Genomic DNA, 18,016 nt, shown 5'->3' on the forward strand with positions numbered 1-18,016 from the left:
TTCAGATTTTCTCAAATACTTCAGTTCTCTAGTCCTGGTATGGCGTTATAGAGTAAGCACTGGACTGCTAACTAACAGAGTCAATAGTTCAAACCCCCCAGCTACTTCTCGGAAACCCTATACAGGGTCACTATGATTACGAACCAACTCGAAGGCACTTAACAACAGTAATGTGAGAATACACACTAAAGAAATCGGGAATAATACTGACATGAAACAAAATGTGCAGGGGAGTTTTGTGGGTTTTTTCTATCAAAGAAGAACCCCAGAAACTAATTAGGTGTGCAGTAATAGAATTTAGGCAGATTCTTTTGAAATGTATTTATTAAACTCTATAACATTAAATAATTCAAATTAAAAGAAAAAAACTAGGAAAATCTGAAATCTTCCATTGCGGATTATGGGTGCTGTTTTTATTATAATTATTTTCCCTACAAGAAAGGTGAGTTAATACTTCTGAAAGCTTCATCAGCAGATAGACTTCATCTTGGTCTCCATTTTATGTCTTTTACCCCATGAAAATGTCTTTTCAAAGCAGTGTTATCTGCCCATGCAGAATTTAAACAGGAGTCGTCATCATTTTCTTCTAATTTCTGTAAACAAATATGTTTTACTCAGGAAGGCATGTCAGGAAAATGTTTTGCATATCCAGAGACTGAAGAATCTATGACCAGCCCTCCCATGTCCCAGGCCTCCCACCAAAGGACATATCCAGTGTGCCACAGGCAGGGTGGCATCTGGCCCCAATGGCCCTGGAGGGGCTGAAGCTCTCGCTGGGCCAATTGTCTCACATCCTGCAGGGCTCACTGGCCCCATATGTTCCAGTGCCCTCGGGTATGACAAAGGGGTGCATGCTCTGAGTGCCAGCTATGCTGGAAACTTGTCACCGATACCTTGAGCTCCTCCTGCCTCCTGTGATAATACAGCATCAGCTGTTTCTGCTCTTCACTGCTAATAATCGGTTCTCTGGCTGGAGCGCCTTGTCCCCGCTGTGAAAATTAGAAAAAGAGGGACTCCTGCAGTACAGTTCCACGTCGTGGGAGCCACAGGGTCGCTGTGAGTGGGAACAGGCTCAAAGGCAAAGGGCTGCATTGGGTTTGGGAGTGACACTCCAGGATGTTGCACTGAAGATTTCACAACTGCCTTTGCCAGTACACAGGGCGTCCATTTCGAGGCAGAACCACCAACAGCAGACTTGGGGGCGGGAGGTCAGTCGCTGCAGTGAATCCATCTGCTTAGACCCACCCAAGACCCTCTGTCATAGCCACTCCCAAACCAACCAAGGAGGCCAGCAGGGAGTATGCTTCCGAGTCACAGGATCTAGATACAGATTATCAGGGAGGAACCTGTTTCCCCAAAATGATGATTTAGGAGACAGCACAAAACTAAAGCAGCCTTGTAGTTCTACAGCTCTGCATTATTTCCCTACAATGTCTCTAGCCCTTCCTCCCCATTTTGAAAACTTTGGAGATCAGTGCTCTATTATTCAGTTCAAAGAACATTTTGTATTTACTCACAGCCCTATTTTTTTCAGTTAAAATTACCATGTCATAAACCAGGAGCTGTCCAGTCGATTCCAACTCACGTTGAGCCCAAGTGTGTTAGTTAGCGCAGGGCTCCACAGGGCTTCCAATAGATGATTTTTCCAAAGCAGATCGACAGGTCTTTCTTCTGAGGTGGCTCTGGGTGGACTCAAACCTACTACCTTTTGGCTAGCAGCCCAGCAAGTCACCTATTTGTGCCACCTAGAGATTCCAACATGGCATACCTCCACCAGGTTACTCCCCAAATTAAAACGCTAGATTTTATCAATTCATCCTTATTTTCTTCTGGTTAGTATATATAGTTTTTTACTTTTAAAAAAGTAAAAAAAAGTGTTTTCAATTCCAGGCCAAGATGATTACAGTATTTGCACACATAGTTCAGATTTTTCCATTTTAGTGTACATTTTTATCAGTTTCAAACAAAAAATACTGAAATGTTAAAGCAAAAATACTTACTTGCTGAATCTTGACGATAATTTTGGTCTTTTCATTTTTCCCCACATAGTCTGAAAGCTTCTTTGTTCTTCTTAACTCCTTCGCTGCCCACCACAGCTGTGCCTCGGATTCTTTAATGACACTGAGTTCTGCCTGAGCCAAGAATAAGAGCCGGTGTTAGGTTATCAGGACACAGACACAGCCATGGCCACGGTGCCCTCCCCAGAGCAGAGCTTGGCTGTGCCCTCGCCCACAACAGGCTCCAGTCATCCTGCCCCGCCTCCAGGGGGCTCCACTCCAGCCCTGCACTCTGCTCTCTGCCCAGTCAACAGGTTAACCCCTTGCTCTGAGTGGTGGGAGAGTCCTATATCATTTGCATGCTCATCGACAATGGAGGATCTCTTTTCTATGGATAAGTGACGCTGTAGGATAAACACTAGACTAAGGTCAGCAGCTCAAACTGAATAACCGCTCCTCAGAAACCCTATACAGGGTCACTGAGTTGTAACTGACCTGACAGCACTTAACAACAACAACAATCAGGTAAGACTACTGCAGTCCTGCTGGGGTTTCAAATTTAGGCAAAAGAAGAGTGTTCTACTAGCTGGCTCTTGTATACTCACCTATTTAAGATGGCTTAGAGAAATCACATATATGTATCTATACATGATTTATACACACACACACGAGGTATAGAAAAATTCTATTATTTTCAATTCCATTTCTCCATGAACTTTCTGAAGCCTCCTCATACACACTGCCAAAGGTGAATGTTTCCACTTATCTAACCCTTCCTGTCACATGCAAGTAAAATTTTGCTATAGATAATTCAAAAACGGCAGCAGCAGTACATTTACAGGGATCTGGCAAGAGATTCGAGCTGGAATCAGATGGGGATGTGGAACAAGGAATATCATTGCTAATGTCAGATGGATCTTAGCTAAAAGCAGAGAATACCAGAAAGCTGTTTACCTGTGCTTTACAGACTACACAAAGACTTTCGATTGTGTGGATCATGAGAAGCTATGGACAACATTGTGAAGTCTGAGTATTCCAGAACACTTAATTGGGCTCATGAGGAACCCATACGTAGTCCAAGAGACAGTTCTTCCACCAGAACCAGAGAACACCGAATGGTTTACCATCAGGAAAGGTGTGTGACAGGGTGGCATTCTTTTACCATACTGATTAAATCTGTATGATGAATAAATAATCTGAGAAGTCGGATTATATGAAGAAGGCGGCGGCAACATGACTGGAGAAAGACTCATTAACAACCTGTGATATGCAGATGATACAACCTTGCTTACTGAAAACGAAGAGGACTTACAATACTTGCTGATGAAGAGCAAAGACAACAGCCTTTGGTATGGGTTGCACCTCAATGTAAAGAAAACAAAAATCCTCACAACTGAACCAATAACTAACGTCAAGATAAATGGAGAAAAGACTGATGTTGTCAAAGACTTTATTTTACTTGGATCAATCATCAACACTCAGGGAAGCAGCAATCAAGATACCAGACGACATATTGCATTAAGCAAATCTGCTGCACAAGACTTCTTTAAAGTGTTGAAGAGCAAAGGTATCAGTTTGAGGACTAAAATGTGTCTGACCCAAACCATGGTATTTTCAATAGCCTCATATTCATGCAAAAGTTGATAATAAATAAGGAAGACTGTAGAAAAACTGATGCATTTGAATTATGGTGTTGGAGGAGAATACTGAAAGTACCATGGACTGCCAGAAGAACAAACAAATCTGCTGGAAGCACACTCACAATGTTCTTTAGAAGCCAGGATGGCCAGACTTCATCACTCACACTTCGGACATATTATCAGGAGGGACTAGTCCCTGGAGAAGGACATCATGCTTGGTAAAGAGGATGGTCAGCAAAAAAAAAGGAAGACCCCCTAAGGAGATGGACTTGGCACAGTGGCAGCAGCAATGGGCTCAAACATAACAACAATTGTGAGGTTGGCGAGGACTGGACAGTGTTTTGTTCTATTGTGCATAAGGTCATTAAGAGTCAGTATCAACTCATCAGCACCTCACAACCTCACAACCACCACAACCTTTCTCTGCACTCTTCAATTTACAACAAAGCAAGACAAGGTAAGATCAGAGACATAGAATGAATGGGATAAGAGTTCCTAATGAAAATCTCATCGGACAGCCCTTGCTATCTTTAAAGAACAAAGCGCATTGTTGCAAAGGAAAAAAACTTCTCAGCGAAACTTTCCTGGCCTTTTGCTCACTAATGCAATTTTCCATTTCCTTAAAACTGCTTTCTAATAGGCCACAACCATTTTGTGTCTTTGGAAAGATCTACAATATGACCCCCTGGAAGCTCAGCCTTGGGACATGTGTCTCCATCCTTCTCTAGCAAGGCTTGCCAGTCCTCACCCTCTGGACTCCAGGGCTGGAAGCCCACGTGCTCATCCAAGCTGGAGTATTCCTGATGAATTACACTGAGAATTCCAATTGATGGGGAGTGGCTGAATGTGTCCCATAACATACCGAGCCTCTGACCAGGTCCTACAGCGTCCCCTGAATTGTCTTTGCTTTTCCAGGAGATGCTGAGAAGGACTCAGTGACAGCTATCTTCCTCCAACTTCCTCTCCTGGTACCTGGCATTCTGGGATTGACAGCACCCAAGACCACTGGTCCTGGGGCCTTCACCTCAACTCTACTCAGACAGCTCAATGGCACCTGAGACAAGAAAGGCTGCCACCACACCTACACAGCATCAGGCAGATAGGCAGGAGGAAGCTCATGAGACTTTTTTCTCGTTCTTTTATTTGAAAACCCTAGGATGTATCCCCTTCCTCACCAGACCCATCCCGTTTCCCCACCCCAGGACAGGATGCCACACACACAAGGTTGTGAGCTGCACACAGGGACTCAGGGACTGTGCTCACAACACTGACAAAATATACAGATATATAATATACCCAGAACCACCTCTATCCCCACAGCCTAGCCACGACCAGGTCATGATGTAAGGGTCAGGGGCTGTAAGACCCCAGGACTGCAAGGGCAGAAGAGAAAGAGGACAAGACACGATGGTTATTGGGAAAGGGGGAGGAGCCGGGATTCCCAGAGTGAAATGGAAACAGAGGCGGTACGGATCACAAGAAAAGCAGGGACGATCCAGCTGAGGAAGCCCAGAGGGAGACAGGTGGGAACAGGGCAGGGGAGAGTGGGGAAAGGGAGAGTTTCCTTCAATCACACCCCCTACCTGTGCCTTTGCTACAGACTGCCCCACCCATACAAAAAAAGAGATTATCCCCATAGCCTTCTAAAACTGTTTCCATAACCTTTCTGATTGGAACTTTAAAAAAAAAAAAAAAAAAGTAGTGGTTACGAATCAGGATGCTAACTTCAAGGTCAGTAGTTTGAAACTACCAGCCATTCTGCAGGAGAAAGATGAGGCGTTCTGCTCCCGTAAAGATTTACAACCTCGGAAACCCTGTGCAGGGTCACTATGAGTGGGAACCAACTCCATGAGTTGGTTCTTAATAACAACAACAATGTAACAAAAGGTGTTACTGAAGAGAACGTATGAACTGGAACCCTGGTAGAAGTACTTTACTTAACTCTGTGTGTGTGTGTGTGTGTGTGTGTGTGTGTGTCTATGTCTGTGTTTACATATGTATATATATTTATAGTAGTCCCTGGGTGGTACAAACTAAGCACTCAAGTAACTGAAAGGTTGGTTGGAACACACCCAGAGGTATCTCAGAAGAAAGGCCTGGCTATCTCCATCTGAAAGGTCACAACCTTGAAAACCCTATGAAGCAGTTCTACTCTGCACACATTGTGTGAATCGACTTAATGACAGTTGGTTAAGGATTTTTTTTTGGTGCGAATGTACACTGTCTAATAGGGTATTGTTAAATGCTGTTGAGTTAACTCTGATTCATAGCAACCCTGTATAGGGTTTCCGAGGAGCAGCTGGTGGGTTTGAACTGCCGACTCTGTGGTTAACAATCCAGTGCTGATCCTACAGCGCCACACCAGGAGTTTTCTAATAGGATAAGAAATGAGAAAAACAAGGGTAGAAGATAAGATGAAGCAAACAGTAGAGCTAGCACACAAAATTCTATGCAAAATAACTAACATGTTAGTGTAGAAATGTAATCCAAATTAGGTATCTGGTTTCCCAGTGGCCAAAGAACACAGGAATGTTTTTAGTTACTCTAGATGGACACACACTCAGTTATTCTCTACAACCTATCCACAAGTGGGTCAACTCTCAAGTCCCACACCTTCAGGTCCTCTCTTGAATCCAGAACGCTGTGCTGAAGCATGGAGTAGCAAACATCTTTGTTTGTTGTTGTTGTTAGGTGCCATGAGTCGATACCAACTTTATGCACAGCAGAATGAAACACTGCCTGATCCTGGGCCAACCTCACTATCATTGTCACGCTTGAGCCCATTGATGCTGCCACTTTGCCAATCCATCTCGCTGGGGTCTTCCTCTTTTTCTCTGACCCTCCACCCTACCAAACATGATATCCTTCTCCAAAGACTGGTCCCTCCTGACAATATGTCCAAAGTATGAAAGACAAAGTCTGGCCATCTGGGCCTCCAGGAGCTCTCTGGCTGTACTTCTTTCCACACAGATCTGTTGGTTCTTTTGACAGCCCATGGCACTTTCAATATTCTCCTCCAACACCATAACTCAAAAGCATCAATTCTTCTATGGTATTCCTTATTCACTGTCCAGCTTTCACATACATATGAGGTTATTGAAAATACCATGGTTTGGGTCAAGAGCACCTTAGTCCTCAAGCTAACATCTTTGCTCTTCAATACTTTAAAAAGGGCTTGTGTAGCAGATTTGCCTAATGCAATACGTTGTTTGATTTCTTGACTGCTGCTTCCATGAGTGTTGATAGTTGATCCAAGAAGAATGAAGTCCTTGGCAACTTCAATCTTTTCTCCACTGATAAAAATGATGTTTATTGGTCCAGTGGTTCATCATTGTAGGAAGCAAAACCTAGCCCATTTGGAGGTCAGTCAAATCTGACAATGCCTACCCTTTTAGAAGTGTGATGTCACTTTCTAGAATCACTGAAAGCCACGTACCTGAGTTCCTGACAAGTCTTCCTTATTTTCAAATTCCATTCGGATGGGATCGTAGGGGGGTAAGCCCATGGGGTAAACAATCATTACTGCCCCTCGAAGCTGATCCAGGGCATCTTTCACCATCTCCATAGTAACACACACATTGGCCTCCACTTGTTTCTGAAATAAAGTGGACACCATTACTAATAATTCCCACAAAATTCATTAAGTTCTCATACAAGGTCCTTGCCGGATACAGATCAAGCAGCCAAAAGGTAGCTCTTGCTACCAAAATCATCCTGATCTCTGTGTGGGACTGAGGCAGGTGCCTGGCAGCCTTGCTGATACAGTAGTATGGAGTGTGGAGTGCACTGAGAGGAAGAACACTCTGAGAGGCACCCAGACAGGAAATGCTGAGCAGGAAATGGCATCGCTGCTGGGTCTGAAAACACACGAGGACCTAGCAGGTGGAGACGGGAACTGGGCAGGACAAGGGAGCGCAGGTAACAGTATGAAGGAAAAGAGGAAAGAAAATTTAGAAGGGCGGGCTGGAGTTACACTTTGAACGGCCACGAAAGCCAGGCTGCTAGCAATGGGCAGCCATGGACTTTCCTGGGAGGGCGCGCCAACACTGGGACACCCTGCAGTGGGGTGAAGAGTGTGTGTAAGTGGAGGAGACCACAGAGCACAGAGGAGAAGCTACAGGAAACGCTTACATAGACTGGAGCTGTGGAAAAGAAAGGGGAAGGGCTCAACCAAGCATCGTGAGATAGGGGAAGGAAGTGTTGCAGGTGATGCTGTGGACAACAGCTTCTGTGACGCTGGCGAGTCACCGGAAAGAAATAGAAAAGTCTGTGGGGACGCTTATTCTTGAGGACAGAACAGGGAAAAAAGAGCGAGGTTAGGGCTAGGAAACAAGTCTGAGGTGCTAGCCAGACATCCATGTAGAACCATGAAGGAAGCAGCTAGGACCTCAGGAGCCAAGTTCAAGAAGATGTCAAGGGCAGAGGAGAGAGGTTTGAGAGTTATCTTCAGAGAGAGACAGAACTGGCATTTGGCAGACAAAAGGCCAAGAAAGAAAGAGAAGAGGATCCCGGATAAAATATTTTGATAGATACCAAATTTAAGAGGCAAAAGACAGAAAATGATCACAGGAGAGCTGTGAGAGAATAAGAATAGCGGAAGAGTGTGGGTGTAGCCCAGGAGCCATTCCAGAAAAAGGATTTGCTATTGAAGGGGTCACAGGTGACAAAATCTGGTCTAAGAAACCTATGGGCTAAGGGTCTAAGACAGTCAATGTGCCCCCTTCTCCAGGAAGCCCGTGAAAAGGGAAGGAGAGTTGGGGAGCAGCGTGGGTTGGTGTACAGGATGAGAGGTTAAGGTGCAGGAAATGTGAGACTAAGGAAAGAGAATTGTGTATGCTTACAGAAAACAGAGCCATAGGAGATTAAAAACTAGCACTCCTTTTTGGGGTACATCCAGACAAGCTGGAGGTGTGGGAGCAGCAGCAGAGATGGGAGAGAGCCTTGTTCAGGGAGAGACACCAATCTCTGCAGGACCAGAGAAGCAGGATGATAATGGGGAGGTGGGGTGCAGGGCTCCTACCAGGTGACCTGTGGCCTTGATCTCCTTGCCTAATGGTCGGGGGCTATCAGTGCGTGCGGGAGAGGGAGGGAGCTAGAGGAGACGAGAGAACACTGGATTTCAAAAGGCAGGCTAACCTTAGATATTATTGCTTTGGCTTCTTCTATAGTCTTCTTTAACACCTGCTTCATTTTTTCATTTGGAGCTAGTTAAAAAAAAAAGGGGGGGGGGGCAAGAGAGAGAGCCATCAAATGTATAATCACTTTAAAACTTTTCTTAAATATCCCAATCACTTTCACCTGGGATTAAGTAAATGAACATGCAAGTATGGGATGTAAGTGCTGAGTGCACGGAAGCTGGCTGTGAGATGTTAGGCAATGACCTCTTCATGACACCAGGGACCTGGAATGCATGGCTACCAAGCGGGAAAGCCTCTAAAGAACACACACCCGTTGGACTAGCAAGGGGTCGGCAGCTACTTTCTGTAAAGGGCCAGGGAGTCAGTATTTTAGGCTTTGCAGGTCACTGAGTCTCTGGTGCAACTATTGGATTCTGCTGCTGATGGACAAAAGCAGTCACAGACAGCAATGCAAATATATGGGAGGCTGCATTCCAATAAAACTTTATTTACAAAAGTAGGTAGCTAGTTGAATTTGGCCATGGGCCATAGTTTGCCAACCCCTGGGGCATGATTTAAATAAATAAATAAATAAATAAGTTGAACTTTTAGAAGCAAGAACAATGGAGATAGGACATGCAAATCTGAAAAAGAGGCGGCATATTAAAATATCTTATTTTTAATAAATAACAATATTAGTTGAACATTGAAAGTATTAGAAAGACAATGGCTAATTAAGGACAGCATCTATTTAAAGATGAATGTAGAATTATTAGCTGGTTCTTATGAGATACTCTTTTTCTCAAGGATGCAATAATTTCTAAAAAGCAAGAAAAAAAACTGAGAATAAGTGTAAGTACAGAAAGACGTGGAAGACAACCAACCATTTTCCAGGTTAAGATTCACAGGAAATAATGCTAGGAATGCCTGTATCCCCAATTTTTACATATATTTATTTTTGCAGGGACACCATTTTGAATTTTTTTTTTCCTCCCTCAAATGACTGACAGTGTTAGACTGACAGTAGATACTTAGGTGTTGATGAAAGATCAATTGTAGCTTTTCAAATGGAGTTTTTTGTATAGGATAAAATCGATATGCTACAAAAACCGATTATCATCCTACATTGTCTTCAAATGCCACACAATTAACCATTCACTGAACAGAGAAGTAAGGATCATTTCCTCAGTGCCCCAATGTGGACTCAGGGACTTGGAACCCAAGAGGTACACCCAATCAAGGAGGAAGGTTGTATGGAAGTCACGTCCATCTTTCCCACAGAATCTCCAATTAAACTCCACCATCTGGAGTTCTGGGGTGGCGCTGTGGGTTAATGCGCCTGATAGCAAGGTCAGTCTGAACTACATGGTTGGTGGTTCAAGCTCACCAGCCACTTCTCAGAAACTCTATACAGGGTTGCTGAGTCAGAACTGATTCAATGGCACTTAACAACATCTGCCAATCATAACACAACACAACCTTTCATAAATTTTAAGTGACTATCTCACCCAAACTGTTAAGATTAAACCATGTAAGATTGCCAATATTCAGCCATTTGACCTACAAAAATGGGAATTTCATATAGTACATGTATTTAAAAACTGGTTGCCCCTTAATAAGCGTAAGAAGGCATGTGTTTCACTTGCCCATCTAATTTACTCTGGATTATGATTCTACGACAGAGTTATACAGTGCAATAACTCCTAAATTGAATTTCAAGGGCTGCATTCATACTTTAAAGGTATAATCAGGCACATTCATAGAAGAAGACTTCATATTAATCACCTTGTCCATTCCTTCGTCCAATGTCGTCTTTTTTAAATACTGAACCCCCACTGGGGGTACATTTTTCTCCCCATTCGTCCTTTAGTTTCAATTCTTCAATCTGGTCGTCAGTCAGCCCTTGCATATTTGGAGGGAGAAATATGCCAAGTTCTGCTAATTCTTGCATTTCTTAAAAACAAGAGAAAATTAGACAATAGGTATCAAAATTGGCACTTACCCCCTACTAGAAGGTAAACTCCGGAGGTCAGGTATCTCCCCCATTCAATTCATTCTTTTAACAAACATTTAGAAAACACTTGGAAGGCAATGGTGGTGGGTCAGTGGTAGAATTCTTGCCTTCCAATTGGGAGATTTAGTTCAATTCCCAGCCAATGCACTTTAAGCACAGTCACCATTCATCTGTCAGTGCATTGTTATAACGCTGAAGAAGGCTCAGCACAGCTTCCACCCTAAGACACACTAGGAAGAAAGGTCTGGTGATCTGTTTCTAAAATAAGCTAATGAAAATGGATCACAATGGTTCAATCCATAACCAATCTTGGGGACTGTACAGAGTGGGCAGGGTTTTGTTTTGTTGCACACGGGGTGGTTGTGGGTCTGAGGTAAACTTAAAAGCTAACAAAAGTTATTACTTTCCCCATAATGCAACAGTACTCTTCTTACTTCCCTATGTTTGCCATTTCCCTTCAACTTTCTTTCTGATCCCTTCCTGTCTTCCAAATTTTATTCCTGGGTAAATGCTATCTTTTTCATCTCAAATGGTTGTTTTTTTCCAGTGAGTGTGCACCTCCCTGGTGTTACTGCTCACGGTACCTTATTGGCCAACCATTTGGCTAAAAGTTAAATTACGGAAGACAGTTTAGTTCCAGGTTTGAAGGGTGTCTCCGGGCCACAGTCTCAAAGATTCCACCAGTCTCTGTGAGACCAGTAAGACTGGTCTTTCTTATGATTTGGAGTTCTATTCCACATTTTCCTTCCACTCTATGCAGGACCTTCTATTGTAAGCTCTTTCAGAGTGGTCAGCAGTGGTAGCCAGGCTATCTAGCTCTTTAGTTCTCAGGGTAGGAGGCTTGGGTCCCCACGGTCCTTTAGTACTTTGGATTAACTGTTTCCTTGTGTCTTTGATTTGCTTCACTCTTCTTCGCTCCAGATGAGGAGGAACGAATAGTTGTACTTTAGAGAGCCACTCACAAGCTACTCATCAAAATAGGATGTACAACATTGTCAAAGGGTTTTCATTGGTTGATTTTAAGAAGTAGATCATCAGGCCTTTGCATCTGTTCCATCTTTGTCTTGAAGCTCTGTTGAAACCTGTTCAATATCATAGCAACACTCAGTTTACAAAAGACGGTGGTGACGCTTCATAAGGTACACAGGCCAGGAATCGAACCCAGATCTCCCACATGGAAGGCAAGGATTCCACTACTGAAACAACCAATGCCCCACAACTCTTAGCACTCAGAACCACATTTTCAATTTACAATTTTCCAGAAAAAAAAAATTGTTTGCATCTCGTTTCTCCCCCAAAGACTTTAATTTTTTATAAAACACTTACTTTTGAAGTTGTTCTGGAATCAGTAAAATTAGGAAACTATACAAATGTTTCATAAAAGAAGAAACTGTGACTCTCAGAGAGTTTTCCATGGAGGAAAAAATTACATAGTTACAGAAACACTTACCATCTCAAAACACACCTGAAGTACCAGCAAGTCAAGTTCTATAAGTGTGCTGTACAATGCAGCAGTTAGCAAGACACATTTGATTACGTTTAACATTTTAAATACTAAAAATTCAGTTCCTGGGCAGCACAAGCCACATTTCAAATGTTCAATAGCCACGGTAGCTAGTGGATACTGGATAAGGCATGTGAAACATTTTCATAGCCAGTGACGCAGCTCAGGAAGGAGAGTGCTCCAAGGGTAGTGACCAGAGCGTGAGACCCTGAAATCCAGTAGTAGCATGGGAGACAGGCTCTTTCATCGGGAAAATGGGGCCAGAACGCCAAGGCTGTCTAGATGTCTTCTCACCTTAGAAGGGCTGCCCCCAAGAGACGACAGCACCACTGGAAAACAGCTCTAACTCAGGAGACTCAAAATACGAAATTCACTTTTTAAAACCCCACTCGGTTATTTTTCAACCTCTCGGACTTGTTTAATTCACTGCATATCCTCTACAGCCCACTCACAGCTCCCTTCTAGGGCCAGTTCCCTCTACTCTGTCCTTTTCAACCACTTTACCCACCAGCACCCTAAATCATGGCTGACAGGCCCTTAGACTCACACACTGGCCTCCCCCGCTGCCCACCTGAGTCCTGAGCCCGGGTGCCAGAAACCAGCCTTCTCTTCTGCGGCGCCTCACCAAAAGGTTGCTGGCTACTGGCTCTTTATTCATCTCTCCCTCACCCCGGGGTCCTAATCCAACCCCTGCTGCTGCAAATCTGTCCACAAACACTAGCCCCCGTCTCCAAACTGCACAGGAAGGTCTTGTACGGACACCCAGATCGCCTCTTGATGTCATCTTTCCAGGCCCGGCGCCGGCTAGGTCTCTATCCCGCCCGCCCTGGTACGACCGTTCTGCCCACAGACACCCCAGTCTCGCACTGCGCCTGGAGGGAAAGGGCCTGGCGCAGGTCAGGGCCCCGGACAGTCCTGGAGCAGCCGCGCGTCGCCCAGCGGGTCGCACCTGAACAGAGACGTTGCACCTTGAGACGGCCGTTGTAGACGCGGGTCACCTGCACCGTAAGTTCCTCCAGCTCGGTGCTCCCGGGCGCCTGCAGCAGAAACTGGCTCTCGTCGCCACGCTTCACGTGCAGCAGAACCATGGCGGCCCCTGATGAAGGTCCTAGCTGCGCCACCAGAGGCCTGGGCGCCGCAAGTGACTGGAAGGACTAACAGCCGAGCTCCACTAACCGCCGCTCCGAAGCCGGAACCTGAGACTGTAGCGTCGGAGATGTGGGAGGGAACGGAACTCGCTCCCGGAAGTGGCGGTTGCCAGAAGCAACAGTAAACACAGAGGCGCTGTGCCGCCTGATCAAGGTCAGACCTAGGGTGGGGAAACTGGGGTGTACGGAAACCCACAGTCCACTCCCAGATGTAGCTGTCGCCAGGGGCAACAATCCACACACAGTTTGATCCCCACTGATCTAGACCTGCAACTGTGGAGCGGGATTCTTAAAGCCGCTCTCCCGAAAGTGGATGTTGCTAGGCAACCCTCAAACAGAAGCTTTGGGTGGGAGCTCTGGCCAGTCTTGGGGCTCGAGATTCTGGGGAGAAGGGTGGGAATGGATGGTGAGTGGAATGAAGGGCCGCCACTAGTGCTGCGCCCAGCAAAAGTCCTCTCAATACCGCTACAAATAAATCCCAGTGGTCGTTTCTGCGACTTGCAGTCTCCATTTCCAGAAATTCTTCTCTGCTGCTCTATAGAGTTATCTTGACTGTAATCATATGCAAGCAGATTGCCAGGTCTTTCTTCCTCTTGACCTCTGGGTGGATGCAAACTCTAAACAGATAAATGTGGCAGCTTAGATGAAATGTACCAATTCCTTGAAAGGAACAAACTTCTGCAATTCATCCAATATAAAATACATTATTTGAATGGCATAACTACACCCACTTTTCACTTACTGACATGGTTAGGTTCCCATGACCAGACGATGCAAAAATAGAAGATGGCTGCATCATTACCTAACTGCAAAATCACATCAATGCATAACTGCCAAGCAACTGAGAATCACAGTCCAGCCAAGACGACATATAAAGTTAGCCATCGCATCCAAAGTTGCTTTCACCTGGCACATTGGTGCTCAGTACTATCAGACTTATGTTGTTAATTCGCAAAATAGTGAATTTTTTATTATTGTCATACATGCGACATATTAGATAATGAAATAGTTGATAAGTGAATTTGTCATTTAAAACTTCCCCAAAAATAAATTCCTGGGTCCAGATGGTTTTGTTGAGGAATTCTCTAAACATCTAAAGAATGATACTACTTCCTCTTTTTTTTTTTTCTAACACTACTTCCTCTTAAGGAACGCTTCCCAATTTGTTTTATAAAGCTAGTATTATATAGCAAATCTGCTGCAAAAGATATCTTTCAAGTATTAAAAAGAAAAGATTTCTATTGGACGACTAAGGTGTAGCTAACCCAATCCATGGTATTGCCTTATATGTATGTGAAAACTGGATAATGAATAAGGAAGACCAAAGAAAAATTGATGGTTTTAAATTCTCATGTTGGCAAAGAATATTGGACTGTCAGAAAAACAAACAAAACAAATCTATCTTGGAATAAGTACAGCCAGAATGCTCCATGGAAGCAAGGAAGAGAAGACTTTGTCACACATACTTTGGACATGTTATTAGGTGGGACCAGTTCTCGAAGAGCATGATGCTTGGTAAAGTAGAGGGTCAGCGAAAAAGTTGCAGCTCTTCAATGAGATGAATTACACATTGGCTACAAAAATGGGCTCAATCATAACAGTACTTGTGAGAACCATACAGGACTGAGTAGTATTTTGTTCTGTTGCACGTGGGATTACTATGAATCAACTAGCTCCATGGAACATGACAACAACAATTATATTACCCTGATACCAAACCAGACAAATAAAATACAAAAATAGAAAACAACAGGCCAATATCATCATGAATATAGATATAAAAATTTTAACAAAGTATTAGTAAATAGAATTCATGAATCTATGAAAATAAGTATACATGAAGACCAAGTAGAATTTAATCTAGAGATGCAAGGCTGGTTCAATATTCAAAAATCAAAGTAACTCATCATAGTAACAGGCTAGGAGAAAAAAAGTCACAGGGTCATTCAATAGATGCTGAAAAAATATTTGCTAAAATACAACACCTTAATGATGATGAAACTCTCAGAAAAATAGGAAATTCTTTAATTTGATTAACAGCATCTACAAAAAAAACCTACTAATATTACAATCAATGGTGAGAGACTGAATGCTTTCCCCCAAAATCTCATTCAATATATTGCTAGAAGTTCTAGTCAATGCAATACATCAAGAAAAGGAATACATATTGGAAGGGAAGAAATAAAACTGTCCCTCTTTGCAGATAATTGTCAATCTAGAAGACAAAACAAAAAACTCACTTTCATTGAGTGAATTCTGATTCATAGCAACCCTATATAGGGATTCTGAGGCTGTACATCTTTATAAGAGCAGAAATCTTTCTCCCATGGAGTGGCTGTTGGGTTTAAACTGTCAACCTTGCAGTTAGCAGCTTAATACCCATCCCACAATGCCATGAAGTTTCCTTAGGAAATCCTCTAGAACCCTCAAAACACATAATGACAGACAAACAAAAACTATATTAATAAATAAGTTAAGCAAGGTTGTAAGATACAAGATAAAGACATAAAAGTATATTGAATTTCTATATATTAGCAATGAAAATATGGACACCAAAATGACTTCTACAAGAAATACCATTTACTAAAAATAAATAAATAAATAAATGACATTTACTATTGCTCAAAAATAGAGAGTGAGCGAGGCTGTTGTTAAGTGCCGTTGAGTTGGTTCCGAATCATAGCAACCCTATATTAGGGTTTCCAAAGAGCAGCTGGTGAGTTTGAACCACCAACCTTGGGATCAAGCCGACCTTGCAGTCCAGTGCTTTATCCCACAGTGCCACAATAAATATATATATAATATTAATCTAACAAAGTATGTGCAGGACTTACATGATGAAAATGATAAAATGCTGATGAAAGAAATCAAAGATCTAAATAAGTGAAGAAACATACCAGCTTCATGGATTGGAAGTTACAAATCCAAAAGATGTCAATTCTCCCTAAATTCACATATAAGTTTAATGTGATTTCTATCAAAAATTGTTTTTGTAAAAATGAAATATAGACTCAATCAGTCTTAACAGTTTTGAAGAATAGAGTGTGAGGAATGATTCTACCTGATTTCAAAACTGTAGTAATAAAGAATTTGTCATACTGGTGAAAGCAGAGGCAAAAAGATCAACAGGACAGATTAAAGAATCCAGAAATAGACCCACACAAATATGCCCAACTGATTTTTAACAAAGGCATTTCAATGGAGAAAGGATTGTCTTTTCAACAAATGATGCTGGAGCAATTGGACACCCATAGGTTAAAATATCCATCGAGACCTAGACCTCATACTTTATATAAAATTTAACTAAAAATGGACCATATGTAAAACATGAAACTGCATTTTTTTATGAAAACACAGGAGAGAATCTTCAGGAATCTACAGCTTGGCAAAGAGTTTGTTAGACTTGACACTAAAAGCACAATCCATAAAAGGAAACATCTATAAATTTAGCTTCATCAAAATGAAAGGATTTTGCTTTGCAAAAGACCCTGTTAAGAAGATGAAAAGACAACATACAGACTGTGAGAAACTATTTGCAAATCACTTCTTTGACAGTGGTCTAGGGTAGATAAAGAACTCCCAAAATTCAGCAGGAAGTGGTGGTTGCACAACCCAGTGAGCATGATTAATGGAACTAAGTTATGTGCATAAAAATGGTTGAAATGGCAAAAATTCAAAAGTGAAAAACAATCCATTTCGAAAATTGGAAAAAAGGTACAATCGTTGATTGAATTATGCCCTCCTAAAATATGTGTCCACTAGGCTGGCTTGACAGTTACATACTGATGTGTATGTAATTGTTCTCCATGATGTGATCTTATATAATGAGTTGTAAGGAGGTTAGGGTGCAATGAGACCCCTGTACTCGGGCCACAGCCCTGGTATAATGTGAGGGAGTTTCCCTGAGGTGTGGCTGGCATCACCATTTATCTTAACAGAACATCAAAGGAGAGACCACCACCAAGAAAGAATAGCAGGGAGCCCCTGCACTGAGAACCTGCTAGGCCCCGGGGAAGGTTGATGCCAAGACACATGGAGACCTCCAAAGAGCAACGGGCCAAAGGAGACATGGACATTCCTCCAGAACCAACAGAGAAAGAAAGCCTTTCCCTAAAGCTGGTGCCTTGAATTCAGATTTCTAGCTCTCTAAACTGTGAGAAAATAAATTCCTGTTTGTTAAAGCCATCCACTTGTAATATTTGTTAGAGAAGCGCTAGAAAACTAGCACAGACATGAACAAACATTTCTTGTGGAGGGTTTAAGATGACAAATAAGCACATGACAAGATGCTTCATTGTCACTCTCTATTAAGGAAATACAAATTAAAACAATGCAATGTGTAAATATGAGAATAGATCAAATTAAAAAAATAGTTGGTGAGGATGTGAAGAAACTGGATTACTCACACATTGCTGGTGGGCATGTAAAACAAAACAGTCAAGATAGAAAATAGTTGGGCAGTTAAAAAAAAAAATGCACATGCAATTACTATATTACCCAGTAATTTTACTCCTGGGCATTTATCCCAGAGAAATTCAAGTGTATGTTCAACAAAACCTGCACATAAATGTCCATAGTAGTTAACAGCCAAAAACT

General features: G+C 42.7%; 1 protein-coding gene across 1 annotated transcript; it reads right to left on the minus strand.

Annotated features, from left to right (window-relative positions):
- Positions 1-415: 415 nt before the first annotated feature.
- Positions 416-13,360, minus strand: LOC102823957 (chromosome unknown open reading frame, human C21orf59). Its single transcript, XM_006862530.1, has 7 exons — positions 13,222-13,360; positions 10,540-10,707; positions 8,774-8,841; positions 7,074-7,232; positions 2,001-2,132; positions 894-989; positions 416-593 (listed from the first exon to the last, which is right to left on the minus strand). Exons 1-7 carry the CDS (start codon positions 13,358-13,360, stop codon positions 483-485), a joined length of 873 nt encoding a protein of 290 aa, XP_006862592.1. The 3' UTR covers positions 416-482.
- Positions 13,361-18,016: the final 4,656 nt, after the last annotated feature.

This window comes from Chrysochloris asiatica, unplaced genomic scaffold, assembly GCF_000296735.1.
Source record: "Chrysochloris asiatica unplaced genomic scaffold, ChrAsi1.0 scaffold00049, whole genome shotgun sequence".
NCBI classification, from domain to species: Eukaryota; Metazoa; Chordata; class Mammalia; order Afrosoricida; family Chrysochloridae; genus Chrysochloris; species Chrysochloris asiatica.